Source organism: Colossoma macropomum, unplaced genomic scaffold, assembly GCF_904425465.1.
Source record: "Colossoma macropomum unplaced genomic scaffold, Colossoma_macropomum, whole genome shotgun sequence".
Classification (NCBI taxonomy): Eukaryota; Metazoa; Chordata; class Actinopteri; order Characiformes; family Serrasalmidae; genus Colossoma; species Colossoma macropomum.
The window spans coordinates 11,409,168-11,426,580 of record NW_023494789.1 but is presented as its reverse complement, the minus strand read 5'-3'; the positions used below and the strand labels follow the sequence as shown (position 1 = coordinate 11,426,580).

Sequence of the window (17,413 nt, the reverse complement as noted above, 5' to 3'; positions counted from 1 at the left end):
ATAGGACCACCACAGTGCAGGTACTATTTGGGTGGTGGATCATTCTCAGCACTGCAGTAACACTGATGTGGTGGTGGTGTGTTAGTGTGTGTAGATCAGACACAGCAGTGCTGCTGGAGTTTTTAAACACCTCAGTGTCACTGCTGGACTGAGAATAGTCCAACCAAAAATACCAGACCAATAGCGTCCTGTGACCACTAATGAGGATGACCAACACAAACTGTGCAGCAACAGATGAGCTACTGTGTCTGACTTTACATCTACAAGGTGGACGTACAAAGTAGAAGTGTCTAATAGAGTGGACAGTGAGTGGACAGGGTTTAAAAATTCCATTGAGCTCTCCTACTGGTTAGGACTTCAAGAGCTGAAGAGAAGGCTTAATACATTAATTAATTGATTAACTATCAGTGTAATTACAAAGTGACAGAAGAATCAAGCAATTACATTTTGATTTACAGTAGATGGTCACTCTAGTCCTTCTAGAAGTTCTAGATATGTCATTGACAGCAAATATGAGTGGCAGCCTAATGAGTGTGTTGTTAGAAACCAGACCTCTCTACTGAAAGAGTCACTGTAAAAGTGCAACAAGGTAAAACTATCTAGCAAAACAGTCTTTTAGAAGTTTTTAATATCTGTATTTAATGTAGAACGGCCAAAAATCATTGTTAGCCTAGTGCTAACAAACTACTAGAATCACATAGCACAAATTAGCGTTGTCGTAGAGGTGGGGTTTTTCCTCATGTTTTGACTGAGTTTTGATATTTATGGCCTGAACTGATGACCCAGCTCTAGTAGTCACAGTTCACCACTGTGATGTGGCAACAAAATATGCAATGAAATTGTTTAAAATTGTAAATAAATTCACTCTCTGAAACTATCGCTTTGCCATCTATGTGTCCAAGAATTCAAACTTTCATATCATGTAGCCCAAATACTACAGAAATAATCTCTCATCTGAGAAAAGAAAATACATTTACGCTTTTAAACATTTACAAAAATCCATGAGCTCTCCAGGCCGGGAAATGAAGATTTTAAACTGCTTTTCCAGGAATTTGTGAAGGCTGCATGTCTGTCCAAATTACCTCTGTTCTTAACAGAGCTTAACAGAGCAGCAGAGCTGCACCAACTTAATTTTAATTGTAAATTAGGAGAAATAACAGTAAAAAGCAAACTGTGTATCAGTTTCACAGTGACTCTTTCAGCAATGAATACTGGCAAAGAGCTGCTGATGTTTTCAACTAACGGTTTAGATCACAACTCATATTTACAGTCAGTGACGTATCTAGAACTTTCAGAAGACCTGATTGATTCAGACATGATGGGTTGATTCTCTCACTTTCTAATTATACTGGTTAAACTAAGGCCATCAATTTAGCTCCTGAACTCCTATCCAATAGGAGAGCTCGCTTGGCTGTTTCTATGTAGATACTGCAGAGAAAAAAATCTGATTGGACACTTTTCATTTAGGCATTTCAATGTTTTAACTTTTTTGTTTCCAACCAAAACTTAACAAAGAAATAAGAGCTTTAGTACAATACAATACTAACAGTCGTATGACAAAAATAAACTAAAATCACAGATTAGTATTTGTTTAGTTCACAGAAATCATTAGGCTCTCTCTGAAGGCCCTGAGGACTCCTCTTTGTTTATTGCTATACAAGAATAAATCGAATGTACTAAAGTTAACATGGTGGCAAACTCTATGTGGTGCTCCGTAGTGCAGCTTTTTGAATGAGAATCTCAATATTATGTAGCGACTCCAAACACATCTTGCAGCTGTCCATTGTGAATAATTCCCGTATTTTGATAATCTGAGTGCACTACAATTTCTCATTCGGATGAATAAGGTTTTGTCCCAACATTTGCTATGACTGAATGCATTTGTGGGTGGAGCATTTAGTAATGGTTGAATCTCGAGTGGAACCCTACTCCCTATATAGTGCACTGCATAAGTTACGATAAACTATGGCTTTCTACACCCAAACAGTGCGCTAAATATTAGTTGTGCAGCTTTGGCTAAATGTAAATGACTTTCTATTAGACGCATGTTTCATCACTCCTCGACAACAGTCACATTCCATAAAGTCTGTGTATGGAAACTAAACCGCCCACGTCACAAAAATCAATGCATTTGCATACATCAGGTTAAAAGGCACAGAAAGAAAAAGAGCCAATGTAAATTTCATGTATAAAGAAATTGGAAAAATAAATTACGACTGTTTTTGGTTCATGAAACCACACAAACGTTTTAAGGGGAAGAGAAAAAAAAAAGCAACATGGGCTCTTTAAAACTATTTATCTCTGCATATCATCTTCTCAGACACGCAAGACTTTAGCACAGCACCACATGTTTTCAGAGAGACTAAGAATCAGCAGGCTCCAACAACACTGCACCATGAAGCGAGTAAGTTATAGTTTTGGACATAACCCTGGACTTCCAGTAAACTCACGCCGAGTGTCATGAAACCACATTTCTCGGTTTGATAACTTAAAGTGAAACTCCGCTGAAAAAATGTTCTTCCTCATTTTGTCCAGTCAGATATTGCAATAAAGATGATGCAAAACTCTTGTTTGGCTAGACTGGAAACAGATCGCACTGACTGTTTCATTTCAAACCCAGGAATTTTTTTGAAAATTTCTATGCAGAATTGAGATTTAAGCTAAATGCCAGCATTGTCCAGTAGAGAGGACGTACGGGACAGCGTTCTGTAACAAAAACCGGAAAATGAGGCTTTAGAAAGTATGTGAAAAACCATCCATTATGGCTGTATTATCTCTGTTTTGTACAAAAATCAGTCACATTTATCTACATGCATTTGAAAATACCCCAGATAGCAAGAGGGTGGCGGGCCACTGTTGGCCCACTGACGGCAAAGCTGGTGACCCAATGGCTTTTCGCTCAGCTTTTTCCAGGCAGCTCATTGGTGGTTAAGCAGAGTGTTAGACAAAACATCACTCTTTTCCACTCACAGTCCAATTTACTTCCTTTTTCTTAATTTCTTTATTTCTTTGTAACTTAGTTTAGTGAAAAACTATCATTAGCACTGTGAGCAACAACATTTAGCAACATTTTCAACAAAATCACAGTCTAGTCTGTATTTTTTTTTTCTCTGTAATGTTTGTCTTAGTTCATTTTCCAAAATAAAAGGCTACATGCATTTAACATATGTTTAAGAAAATTAAAACCTAGTTAGACCATGTATGTAGACCTTATCAAGCTGGTTTCCTTGGCCAAAGATTAAGCCTAGTCCAAGACTTAATAAAGATATCTCCTTTGGGAATCTCAATCACCTGTGCCATGTAGTGCAGACCTAATATCAAACTACATATCAGTTTTACAGTGACTCTTTCAGTAAAGACCCGCGGCATAGAGCTGCTGCTGTTTTCCATTCCTAACAACCACCTGAAACCTGTTTAGACTGTGACTCAAGATACAAGGTAAAATAGATGTTTATAACTGTTGCCATATAAAACAAACTTGTACAAGATTTAAATATCTGTGTTTAATCCTAAACAGCCAAAAATATTTATTTGCATCAGCATTAGCTTAGTGCTAACATGCTATTAGCATTAGCAGAAACGGTTACTGTTACAAGGTTCAATAAAAACTGCAATGACTTTTACAAGCTCCAAATGTCCATGTTTCCAATCTTGAATGGCCAAAAGATATTCACATGCACTAGCATTAGCTACTAGAAATCCCATAGAGCTCTAGCAGATATTAGCATTGTCGAAAAGGTGTTTTTCTTTGATGGCTCATTTGACAGTGATAGTCATGGTTCGCCACAGGAAATAAAGAGGTTTTGAAAGGAAAACTACACTTTAAATTTGCACATTTTAACAAATATTGAGCACAAAATCTCATTATGTTGGTACAGGATTTTTGCCAGCATGCTAGGAAACTAGTTTCAGTTCAGTTCTGTTCTTTGTAACAGTGTTTTATACAACGGTTTTCCAACTTAGGAAGAGCGAGGAGGGAACACCGAGATTTGGAACACCGCGCTTCAGTCTGTTTTGCTTTTGCCATATTTTCTTCTTCCCACCTCAGCAGCTACAGATCCTGCTGTAGCGCCCACAGCGCCCCCCAGAGGTCCTCCAAAAAACAGTCCCACTGCTCCTCCTAGCAGCGCTCCACCAGCCACCAGCTTCGGTACACGCTTGGCACCTGCTCCAACCTTCCCTCCCACAAAGCGAAGGATGGAGCCAAGCCGAGAGGAAGACGAAGTCACAGGTTCCTGCGGTTTCACACTTTTATTCGCCTCTTCTTCATCTTCGTCTTCCTCTTTCAGAACATGAAGCGTGGTTGAGATGACTCGGTCTGTCTCGTCCAGCTGTTTTTCTCTCCCTAATAGTGTCGTTCTCTCTCTGGTGATGTCCTCCTGCTTCTTCATGTGTTCAGGCTGCTGCTGGATGCTGTAGCAACTCCCTCCAGTTTCCTTCACCAGCTGCTCCACCTTCTCCAGCAGCTCCTCCACGTTCCCTCGTTCTTTTCCTCCTTTCTTCCCTCGCTGTAGTACATGGTAGCGATCGCCACACTTTTCCACCAGCTCCAGCATCTCGGGCCGCTTCTTTGCGATATATTCCTCCACCCCTCCTCCTCCTAGAAGGTCAGAGTAAGTGAAAAGGACCAGGGTACGTTTTAGGAGGGCCTCAGGGCCAAAGACGTCCTCTATAGCAGCCAGGCCATGCAGGATGGAGTGAGCGGGATAAGTAACAGGCACGCATAGCAGGAAGGCGTGTGGGCCTGGGCTGCACAGCGCTGTGTAGGACAACTGATGGGCCTTCAGCTCTCCTGGAGAACAGCCGGACCAGAACCAGTCCGGAGTGTCCACCACTGCCACCTGAAACAGCAACAAACAAAAAACTGATTGCAAACCAACTTCTGATTACATTGTTGATCTTTTCATCACATATTAACCCCTTAAGGGTCTGTATGTGGGCCTACACTGATTTTTTAAGTGAAAATAAATCAACACATCCTCGACAGAGAACACATTTCTGCACATTTTAATGCAAAGTCACAGTTTATTTGCTGAATTTAACAGTGGAAACAAACTACAACATTAAATGTAGCCCATGCAAAGGTTTGAAGAGAAAGTGCATTACAATTTCCAGAAAAATGTCATAGTTAAGTTTGTTCCTTGTCATTTGACAAGGAAGTGTTCAAACTTTTTTATCTGCGTCCTGTGTCTTTTGGCTATCTGGAGAAATAAAAGCTATATCCACTAGGGGGCAGGTCAGTGCAGAAACATTCTCTGCTAACACAAGAATATCCTCCTTGATTACTTTTTCTAATTTAGCACAAAAATGTCAAGATCGCAAATTTGATCCCTGGTGATTGCACAGCCACCCGTGGCAGGAAGTCCAAGAAAGCATATTTGGGCCCAATCCCATTTCACCCCTCCCTCCTACCACTTAGCCCTACCCCTTGGTTTTGTGTGTTCACGCCTAGGGGTAGGGTGCCGCAATTTTTGTTGAGATAGAGGGGTAGGGCAAAGTGTTAGGGCTACATGGCCCTCCAAACAGAGGTTTTTCAGAGACACACTCCAAACAGAGTGTTATGAGAAAAAAAGAAAAACCGGCAAGATGGCTGAACAAGCAACCAAGGAAACCCACAAATGTGAGAATTTTCTCTGTTAAAAATTATTATAGACATTGTATTATATTAGTTAAGTGTCATTTCAATGTATTATGGTCTTTTTCTACATAACAAGCATAAAAATCACTAGTAGTTTGCTGATGTCTCAGTAGCTGGCTAGCTAAATTTTAAAAAATGGATTTAAGGTGGAACGGGAAAATTCAAATACGAAGCCGGTGAATAGCTGACTTCAGCTTCATATCACTGAAGAATTAGGGGTGGGCGATGATAAATAATTATTGCATCCCCCTCTCTGAAGTCATATGATTCCCTAAATGTAATTAGAGACCAGCAGTGAGGTTGCTGAACTTTACCCTCCTCTGCTATCACTGCAGACGGGCCGGGTCGCCTACAGAGCAGCGCTAATAGCCTGTTAATGAAGTAATGCTTTTTATTTGAGGGTTGTCCCATGACTTAGGACTTTGGGCCAGTTGGGAGGGCAGAAAGGAGCACACAGAGTCCCAGAATGCTGTGCACCTTTTCTCAGCCATTATCTAGTCAAAATTTAAGGTGACACTTTATTTGGAGGGGTCCTTTGTAGATGATTAATAAACTCTTAACAGATTATCAGTAACACATCAACAGCATATCAGTGAAGTAGCAGTAGTGAAGCATCTGAATACACTGAAGTAAATATCTTGTATATGTTCTGTTGATACATTACTTACATTAAATAGATGTACTGTTAATATGTTACGTCCATTACGCAAAACATAGCATTTTCCTTGAAGAGAAAACGGCAGACAGATCTTCTTCTGCGCTGATGCTACAGTATTAAACTGTAATACAGTAATCATGCAATACAGTATCAGTGTGTAATGAAGCAGTAAGCATAGACTACTGACCTGTTTGTGTCCAACTACAGCTGTTCCTCGTGCAAACTGCTGTGTTGTGGCACCGGAGACATTCCTACTCAGTTTAAACTCCTCTCGGCCCAGGATGGCGTTCCCAGCAGCGCTCTTCCCAGAACCAGTCTGGCCCAACAGGACCAGCCTCAGCTCTGAGGCAGAGGAGTTACTGCCCGATGAGGAAGAAGAAGTTACAACAGCTGAGGATGACGATGAGACTGTGAGTGGAGTGGAGCTGGGGTCACCCAAGGATGCAATGCGATGATGAACTAGGAAAAGAGAAAACGTGATTGAGTTCCAATAGAATTCCCTGCTCAGCCCTGACTGCTAGTAATGTCTGCTTTCCTGCTTGTATGAGATTCAGAGTGCAAAGGAGTGAAAACACTGAACAAGCGTTTTTTAAATAAAATGTACAGCATCTACAGCAGGTGACTCACTGGTGTTTATGAAGCTCTGGTTGCTCTGATTGATGCTGGTCTCTGTCTTCTCTGACATCTGACTGAGAATGGCTCCCTCTAGTGGTGGAAAAAACACTGTGAAATATTCAGAACAGACTATCCAGATTTACAAGGCTTTAAAAGTCTTAGCATGCAGAACTGTCCCATGTAATAAATATTTCTTCATTTATTACAGGGGAATTCCACCGATTTTTCAAATTCTCTGCATAATTCAAATGAGATGTAAACAATGTCAGAATTCTTTAGTGTGGTGGTGACAGGAACCAGGTGTCGCAATGTCCACAGCACAATGTATTCACTGTCCAAAATGTGGACTGACCCTACACACTGAGTACTCTGAGTTTTTATAAGTAATGTTGATGATGGTAAAATGGTGATAAATTAAAAAAAAGGGAGCTATGCTTCCTTACAACTCCATGCAAGTGCCTGTTTAAAAAATACATTTTAGGCCAAAACTTTATCTCAAAACTATATTAAAACAATGCTTCAGATGTCATGAAACATATTAACAGCCATTTCATGCAATGACTTCCTGTGATGTAGCTTTTAGAGGCATTAAACTCTTCAGATGTCTGGCTCCTATCACCACCACTGAGAACAATTCTGACAATACGTTTCCAAAACATTTCACATAAACCACTCTGAATGACTTCATTTACGTCTTAACAATTTAATTATGCAGAAATTTAGAAAAATCAGTGGAATTTCTCTGCAACCTTAAGACTTTGGATACTTTAAAAATTCTTCATTACCTACTATGAATGAGAGCTAAAGTGTGGACTCACTTTTGGTTGAAGTTTAAAGGGTTAAATAAAATGAAACTGAAACTTTTCAGTGGAGAATCCCTCTGAAAGCTTAATCTGTGTAATTTATAAAGTAACAAATTCAGTTTCAGCTGAGATACCTTTAGTCAGCTTGAAACTGGAGCTCCTCTGCATGCGTCCAGCGGCCATCTCCTGCTGCCCTGGTGATGGCTGTGAATGAAGTCCATTGGGCAGCTGCTGGGAGGTCACTTTCTCCTTAAGCTCTTCTCTGCTTTGGCTCCTTAATACCCCAATCCCACCTTTCTGTGGTATCTGTTCCAGTGCACTGTGTATCTCCACTCTCTCCTCCTCTCTGAGGCTGTATCTCCTCTGGAGCTCGCGCTCCTTTTCCCGGACGCGTGCCTCCACCTCCCTCTGGAGGGCGCTCTGCAGGTAGCAGCCCCTGTTACTTTGTGCCAGCTGCTCCACCTGGGAGAACGAGAGAAGTTTTAAAAAAAGACTTCCATCATGATGAAATGCACAGGGCAGGTTTAAAGCACCAGCAGAGCAACTGTTATCTATAAAAATGGAAAAATTAAGGCGTCAAGATGACTGATACGACTGTTCTTAGCTTTGAGTATGTACTTTTGTCTATTTTTTTTCTTTTGAGAATATTTTTTGTGATTATTTAAAGGTGCATTGTGTAAGATTTGGTGGCATCTAGTGGTGAGATTGCACATGTTGTAGAAGTGTACAGTGTACAGAGTACAGTAGAAGTGTACAGTGACCGTCAGGTTTTTGCTACTTTGATGACGAGGACTCAGATGCACGAAGATGTATGTATGAATTAAGTATGACCGCGTTTAGTGAAAAATATGCTAGTTTTGCATTACCCAGTGGCTTGTAATTCACTCACTCATTCATTCATGCTTAGCAGGCTAAAGATCATCCACAAGGAGGTGCTATTAGTGTTCAATCAGCCTTTGGTGCATCCGTAAGAAAAAAAGGTTAATGCATTTACATTCCCATTTGTCTGTATTGGATGTCTGTTAGAAACTACTGCTGTCACTGGTGTGTAGATATGGGATCACTATAATTAGCATTAGCATTGGCATGTTGTTACCATATAAAACCTGTTATTATCATGTATCATGGTGCATCCATTAGCATGTAAAACAAACTATAATTTGTGATACCATAAACCTAATTTTAGCATAGCATCGTTTACAGCATTTTAGTCGTTGCCCTGTTCTAAAACATTCCCTCAAGTGAATTCAGTTCAAGAAAACACTTGATACACTGTTTTATCATACATATTCCATTACTGTGTAAATATTTCCTCCAGTCACATTTGTGTATTCAGTGTCTTGATTCCAAATTCTACAAAAAAAAATGTGTGTGTGTATATATATATATATATATATATATATATATATATATATAAGATTTTCACCAATGTGGTCATTATAATATAAAAACCATCACTAGCAATAACATAGGCAAGACCATAAGGCTAATGATATGTATAAGGGTGAAATTAAATTAAATAATTTAATAAATACATGACATATCACATTATTCTACAATGTTCCAATCCAATTATACATACAGATTAACTAAATCTTTTTAAAAAGGCAATTTAGTCATTTAAAATTCTAAATAAAATAGCCTGGCATGATTTTATGTTTGAAGCCTTTGCAAAATAGGGCAGCTTTAGTATTCAACTCAAAGTATTCAACTCACTGGAAAACTTTGTCAGTAAATTCTGTCATGTGGCACAGCCAAAAAGGGACTTTTATTCTGACATGCTTTTAAGAAAGAGTGGGCAGGGTTATAGCATCATAAAGAAGACCCCAAGTGACCTGCATGGTGCAATGCCAAGGTCAGTAGCCCATATATTGAGAAAATGGTCATATTTGAGTCACAAGTAGGCTGGTACAGTTCAAGCCATGTGATGTGACCAAATTAAATATGTGTTATCATAATAATAATGTTTAATTATTTGAAGAAAAGTATGCATAAATGTGAGTTCATAAATGTGAAGAGCCCAAGTTTATATTAGTGTCCAAGTCCAAAGACTAAGAAGCTAAATAAAGGAATGATTTGCACCGCTTGACATTTTCTGGGTGGTAAAATTGACGATCTGTTAAAAAATAAATTTATACCATTATGAAAGCTATGAAACAAATATCAGTACAAAAGTATTCCTCTCACCTTCTCCAGCAGAGAGATGACCTGTTGTCTGTCCTGGGGTCGGCGGTTATTAATAATGTGCCAGTGTCCTCCGCAGCTGTCCACCATGGCCTTCAGGTGTGGTTCCTCTTTCATCATGTACCGTTCCACATCCCGGCCCAGCAGGTAATCTCCGCAGGTCAGGAGCACCAGGGAGTGGCTAAGTGCCCCCGTCCCGAACATCCGCTCCAGCTGGGTAGGAACCCGCTGCTCCATCTCCGTAAACTCACCCACAGGCACCAGGATGAGGAAAGCGTGGGGACCAGGAGCGGTTAGGCTGAGCGCCCTTTCCGTCTCTCTCTGGACGCTGGACTCAAGGTGCTGACCGCTCCAGTACCAGCGGGGTGTCTCCACCACTGTCAACCGGCGGCCCTCAGACACACCCCGCCGCACCTCACACAATCTGGAGGAGCTCTGGCCCACCGATGAGGAGGAGCTCTGGCCCAGGAGATTGTCCGCTGTTAGGGTTTTACCACAGCCAATGTTGCCCACCAGGACCAGACGCAGCTCCGGTGCATCAGGAGGGCTTCCAGACCACGCCTCACACGTATCTGGATAGAGAAAGAGAAAAGTGGACAGGAGACAATAAAGCATTTACAATTTAGCAATTTACTACTGTGGGTAAGGGCAGGTCCTCAAACTGTACTGCACAGCCATACTGACCCAAACTCCTCTATGTGTCCCTCGTTCCTCTCCTAGACTCTCATTCATTTTCAACAACATGTAGCTACCACTTAGCAACTCCCTACCAACACCTAAATAAACACCCTGTACACCATGGCAACTGCCTAGCAACAAAAGTAGCAACCACATGGGATACCATAGCAACCACCTAGCAACAACTTAGCAACCATCTGTGATATCATAGCAACCACTTAGCAATACCTTAAAAAACCACCTGGAAAATCATAGCAGCCACATAGCAACCACCTAGGATACCATAGCAACTGTCTTGCAACACTTTAGCAACCACCTGGAAAATCATAGCAGCCACATAGCAACCACCTAGGATACCATAGCAACTGTCTTGCAACACCTTAGCAACCACCTGGAAAATCATAGCAGCCACATAGCAACCACCTAGGATACCATAGCAACTGTCTTGCAACACCTAACCTGTAAAGGGCCATAGAAAACCAAATATTCTACATTTTTTTAAACAACATTTCTAAAAAAGTTGTGGCGCTGTGAAACATAAATAAAGAAATGCAATGATGTGCAAATGATTTAAACCCTATATTTCATTGAACATGCTTCAAAGACAACATGTCAAATGTTGAAACTGAGAAATTTTATTATTTTTGAAACATATATGCCCATTTTCTATTTGATGCCAACAACACATTCCAAAAAAAGGCGGGAAGGGGGCAACAAAAGGCTGGTAAAGTTGTATAATGCGTGTAAAAAACACCTGGTGGTTGATTGGCAACAGGTCAGTAACATGATTGGGTATAAAAGAGAATCAGAGAGAGGCTGAGTCTTTCAGAAGTAAAGATGAGGAGGGGTTCACAACTCTGTGAAAGACTGTGTGCAACAATTCAAGAATAACGTTTCTCAACGTAAAAGAGGATAGATGAATGCTGCCACCTTCTCTGGGCCCGAGCTCATTTAAAATGGACTGAGGGGAAGTGGACAAGTGTTCTGTGGTCCAAAGAATCAACATTTGAAATTCTTTTTGGAAATCATGGACACTGTGTCCTCCAGTCTAAAGACTACTCAGCTAGTTATCAGTGCACAGTCAGTGGCATCAAATTCAAAATGGGCATATATGTTAAAAAAACAAACAAAAAAAACCAATAAAATTTCTCAATTTCAACATTTGATTTGTTATCTTTGTGCTATTTTCAATTAAATACAGGGTTTAAATGATTTGCACATCATTGAATTTTGTTTTTATTTACATTTTGCACAGTGTCCCAACTTTTTTGGAAATGGGGCTGTATATTCAGTTTCAAAATAAACTATTCACTCCTCAGTTCATATAGTCCGTATACTGAAACTAAGCTGCAAAAACAGCCAGTTTTGAATTGACTGTGATGTCAAAAAAAAACAACACATTTACACATAACCACCTATTCAGTCTACAGCAGACTGCTTTGTGAATGAGCCACAATGAAGGGTAGCCAATCAGAACTGAGGTCATTTACATACATCAGGCACAGTAACTAACACAGTCTGTTTAAAAGAGAGAGGTAGGAAAATTGTCATGTAAAAATGAATTATGACTGTTTTGGTACAAAACACCGCATTATATATTGCCAAAAAATAAATTATACGAAAAATGTAAGATATGAGCCCTTTAAGTTAAAACAACATAGTGTGTAGTTTTACTGTGTGATCTGGTTATTTTCACAAATATTTACTTATATTCAAAAAGCCCTCTAAATAGTCACAAAAAGAAACAAGCTCATTTATAAAAACATTTGAAAGCTAAGTGTCCTCAAACAAGATGGGATATCATGTTTCTTTAAACATGCTTTTCAAGCCCACACACTTCACATGAAAGTAAAACAAAGTGAACCACATGAGAACAGAGATCTAGATTCCATTCATTCTTTCCTCTCCCTAAGAATGACTAACACCGAGGGATGATTTGATACCATGATACCATCTGTCATTCCAGTTTCTGTTGTTACAATTAGTTCTTAAAACAGTGTATCTTATTTTTTAAATCACAACAAAACATTGTGTCTTCTTAACGTTAACAGATTGTGTAAGTGCAATTAGATTTGGAGCATTTCTTTTGGTCCATTTGTCATGCAATGTTCACATCACAAAGAGCAGCTGGTGTTTCCAAATGGAGTAAGTAACAAGGTATTTATAGGAAATTACACGGTATCTCAGGAAGCCCTCGTGTCTCTGCTACCTTCTAGCTCTTCCTCTTTAGTTAGGCTTTAACAGCTCAGCCACTGTTTGGACTCATAACACTACAAATCGCTGTTGTCGAAAGAAAACCTTGTGCCTCCAAAATGGTAGTTTTACAGGAAAAGAAAAAACTTTACTTTTAATGTAAGTCAGTGGAACCAGACCTTTTCCCCAAGTCATTTTGGGTCATTTCTTGTGGTCCATTCTTTATGAAATTTACACACAATGTAAAGGACAACATGCATTTTCAAATTATGTCAAAAACCGAAAACAACAAAAATGGAGATACAAGGTTTTCTTCCGACAGCAGTGATATGTTGCATCTAGTCAACCCAAACAGGGCTGTCTGTATGTTTCTTTGCCCATCCTGCCCAATTTGCTCTGATCACCTGCCTTCCGGACCAGTTTGACCACCATGGAGCCTCCTGCATGTCCATCCACCCTTCTGCTGGTGCTCATATGGACACTAGAACTCTTCGATCATAGACATTGTTAACCTCCCTAACACTGTAGCTCTTCATGTCTTCATACTAACATGTCATCAGGCTTCTACCAGCAGTCATCAGTTATTACTGGTTAATGTAAACACCTCTGTCCAATGACAGACTGTTTTTGTTTTCTTTTTTCTATATTCACTATTGTATATTTATTGTATTTTGATTCTTTATTCATATTGCTGTTGTTGTATTACTGTTTTGCTATCTCATGTCAACCAGAGGAGGACGGGTTCCCTTCTTGAGTCTTGCTTGGTTTTGCCTCGGGCCTGGGTTTTCTGTACAACTACTTTGTGACAACTTTTGCTGTAGAATGCACTGTGTAAATAAAGTTTGAATTGAATTGCATATGACAACAGCGATATTTGACTTAACAAGCTATTGGAGTGGCCAGTAGCCCAGTGGAAGTTGAGACAGCAACCAGAAGGTTATGGGCTCAAATCCTAGGACTGCTTGGGTATTCCTGGTTGTGCCCTTGAAAAAGGCACTTAACCACCCCAATTAGCACAGTTCTGCTGGCAAAACTGTGGTTCTCCCATACTGGGCATAGTCAGGCAACAAAATGACATAACTAACTGGTCCAGGTCTGAAAAAAAGCAGACATTCTATTGACTATCCAAAACCAACAGTGAACCTAGACGTCTTCTGAGTTTTTATATGTAACATTGATAATGGAAAAATACTGGTAAATCTGAAAAAAATCAGTTTTTCCTGCATGAAAACACATTTCTTGAGATGTCCTGGGTCTTACAAGAACAAGAAAGGTTCTAACTGTAATGCAGCAGTAAGTAATGTTCGTTTATTTGAGCCAGTTAACTTGTCAATCGCAATTATTTATATGACAATTAGTTGTCAGCTGAAAAATCATGATCGTGACCAACTTATACACTCTTAGAAATAAAGGTAGTAAACTGTCACTGGGATGGTACCCTCAAGGGTACATCTCAGTACCTTTAGTCAGGAAACATAACTGTACCATAATCCATTGAAATCTAAGTTGTATTGACTCCACACACCCCGTCTCGTCTCCAGGCTTTTTATTTTATTGTTCCGTTTTAAAACATTAGGTTATGAAAAGATACAAATACGTACTTTTCACCTGGAAAAATATATTTAAGGTTCACAATTGGACCTTAAAACCACTGTTGTACCTTTGAGGGAACATTTACATTGTTTGTACCTTGATAAATGAAAAATGTACCTGCACAGAACCTTTATTTCTAACAGTGTATAGATGTCTCATAGTAGTTACTTGAATAATTCAGAGCCGTTACTGAGTAATAAGCTTAAAATTAATAAGAGTAGTTACTGAGTAATAAGCCTGAAATAGTTATCAGTTTTGTAAATCTCCATTTCCATAGAAATATATTCAAGTAACATTATTGATGGGAAAAATAAATAACTCAACCGAATGACCTCTAACAGGTACTCTGAAGAGGCATTAAGAGGTTAACTGATTAAAATGTGCCTATTAGTTAAAAGAACAGCAGATTTTAGGAATGAAATAGGACACCGCTGTCTTATACTACAGGCCACATGCGTTCATTTGGTGTCTGAGGATTTGTCCTTAGATAAGGGTGCATGCCTTATTTTAAACATACAACTGCTGCATTCTCCTTCTCTTACTCCTACATACTCCCAAGTTAAACACCCAGTCTGGCCTGTCGAGCAGCATTCAGCACCCAGCTCACAACTGCATGGCTTTCACTGGAATGAATTTCCACATCTAGACACTAAAAAGATGCTTATCTACGCGGCCTTGTGAAGAAGCTTATCAGGATAGCCATCTTTCGTCATTACAGCTGGGCTGTCATGCCATCTAACTATTTACCTGAATGCTTTTCCGTATTTTAGAAGATCAACCCAACTGCTTCAGCTTTATAGGGGTCTTGCATGGTGATACAGTTGCCAACAGCCATTCAGAGAAATGCACAAAGGCTCCAACACAGAGTCAAGCACTGAGCCTACACTGTATCGCCCAGTGTCTTTTACTATAAGCATTATTTCTTGATCAGCTGTCAACTTATGTGTGTACTACTGCTGAAATTTTTGTTCATAGACATGTTCTGTCGCCATGGTGACCTTGATGTAAATAAGAGGCAGGAGATAACTCCAAAATGATAAATTTACAGGAGAAGGAAAAAACATACTTTACTTTCAACGTTAATCAATGGAACCAGATATTTTGACATTCAACCAGGCCGTTTCTTTTGGTCCATTCTTCATGAAATTTACACACAATGTAAAGAGCAACAGGCATTTTCAAATTATGTCAAAAACTGAATATTATTTAGCCACCCCCCAAATGAATGGACACAATTAGTTCAAATCATCAACAGTATGTTTAACTGACTGCCTGTTGTAAGTGGACAATTACAGTATTTAAGTCGTGAAAGATCTGGGCTTAATACCAACTATGAAGAGACAGAATCTCTACTGTGTGCCAGCTTGATCATTTCTTTTGATACATTTTCTGCCTGTTGCTGCTCTAAAAGTTCATAGTGAACAGACAATTTGGGGGGCACGCCCTCAGCTCGTCCCTTAGCAAAATCTAGTGATGCCCCTGCTTATGCCATAACAGTTATTAATAGTCCTTCCTTTTATTTCCTAATTATCATCATATTTTTCATCATTAGGCTATTTTGTTGAAATAATTATAGCAACTTGTAAATCAGACCAATAATTTTAGGGAAAAACTGAAGAAACTGATAGAACTCTATGCTAAATATGTATGATATTAATAATTATTGAATAATTAATTATTCAAAATATTATTTGCTTTTGTGTTTAAATATAAACATATAAAGCATGGGACATTAATATGACGAGTATTAACGCTTTGTTTGCACAGATTTACTAGAATCACTGTATGTATGCTTTACCCTGGTGTTGGTCCTCCCCCACTTGTCAGACCAGTTGTAGCCCTGCTATTATACACTATCATAATCTATAAGTACTTAATAAATGAGTTAACTGAATCTAGTTTTCCGCACTTTTTTGAAATAGAAGAGTGATGTAGCATGTAAACATTTAAAACTATGCTGTTCACTCCTCAGTTCATATATGGAAAGGAGGGTTTTGAATTGATTGTTTTTGTGATGTAACAAGAACCAATATATTCATATAGCCTCCCTTTTCATGTTGATGTGATAAGCAGTGTTTTAACTCCTTTTTAAACAAGCCAGCCTACCAGATGTCATTTACATATATTAGTAAGACGCATTAAAGACACAGTAACAAATACAGCCTGTTAAATCCTATGGGATTCAGAGAGGTTTGAAAATGATCATATAAAAAATGAATTACGATTGTTTTCCATGCATGAAACCACACAATTGTCATAAATGGACTCCAGGAGAAAATCTTAAATGCAAGAAAAATGTGGGATATCTCTTTAAGAGGAGACTTGCAGTTTAATAAACGGTCTTAACAAGATTGACGTCAAAAATGTCCTCAAACAGTGGGAAAAAAACTGATCCAAAGCACATATTTGTCAGTCCATTTAAATAGGTAAACAGCTGAGATCATCTGACTTACCCTGACCAGAGAAATCCATGCTGACTTCAACTTTCAGAGGCCAGTGTCTAAATGTGCGCTTCTCTCTTCTTGCTGTGAGCTCTATCAGCAGGTTCAGTTCTCCACCTGTCTGCCAGCCCTCCTCCCTCCCTCCCTCTCTCTCTCTGTAATCTCTCTGTGAGTTAGCAGGCTAACTCCACCCACCTGCATACTCTTCCCTACAAAACATACATACACTTGCACTCAATTGTGTTTGCGACTACTATTGTTCATCACCTTCCATGCATTCTGGCTGTGGGTGGAGGTGAGACTGCCGTCCACATGTGTGAATCACACTGCTCCGATGTTCAGCCACGCCTGGCCCCACCAAACCTGCAGGTTTCATGAACACAGGCCCAAAACTCTGCACAGACAAGTAGGCTCATGTTAATGGAATGCCTCCACTACAAATGCTAATGTGGCAAACAATAATGGAAAACTAGTGGAGTCCCAAACAGCACCAACTGACTTCAATTCAAATAAAAAAAAAGCTTTGACCAAACCTCAACTTTACACAGTTGCTAAGCTTCATAAATTGGCTTCATGTATTAAAAGAGCCTCACTAAGCAACACTACTATG

At 39.5% G+C, this 17,413-nt stretch overlaps 1 protein-coding gene across 1 annotated transcript; it reads right to left on the bottom strand.

The window, feature by feature from the left end:
- Window positions 1–2,792: 2,792 nt before the first annotated feature.
- Window positions 2,793–17,103, bottom strand: LOC118807439. Its single transcript, XM_036569451.1, has 6 exons — window positions 16,816–17,103; window positions 9,902–10,470; window positions 7,849–8,176; window positions 6,924–7,001; window positions 6,484–6,755; window positions 2,793–4,841 (listed from the first exon to the last, which is right to left on the bottom strand). The coding sequence occupies exons 1-6, from the start codon at window positions 16,832–16,834 to the stop codon at window positions 4,005–4,007; spliced, it is 2,103 nt and encodes a 700-aa protein (XP_036425344.1). The 5' UTR covers window positions 16,835–17,103; the 3' UTR covers window positions 2,793–4,004.
- Window positions 17,104–17,413: the final 310 nt, after the last annotated feature.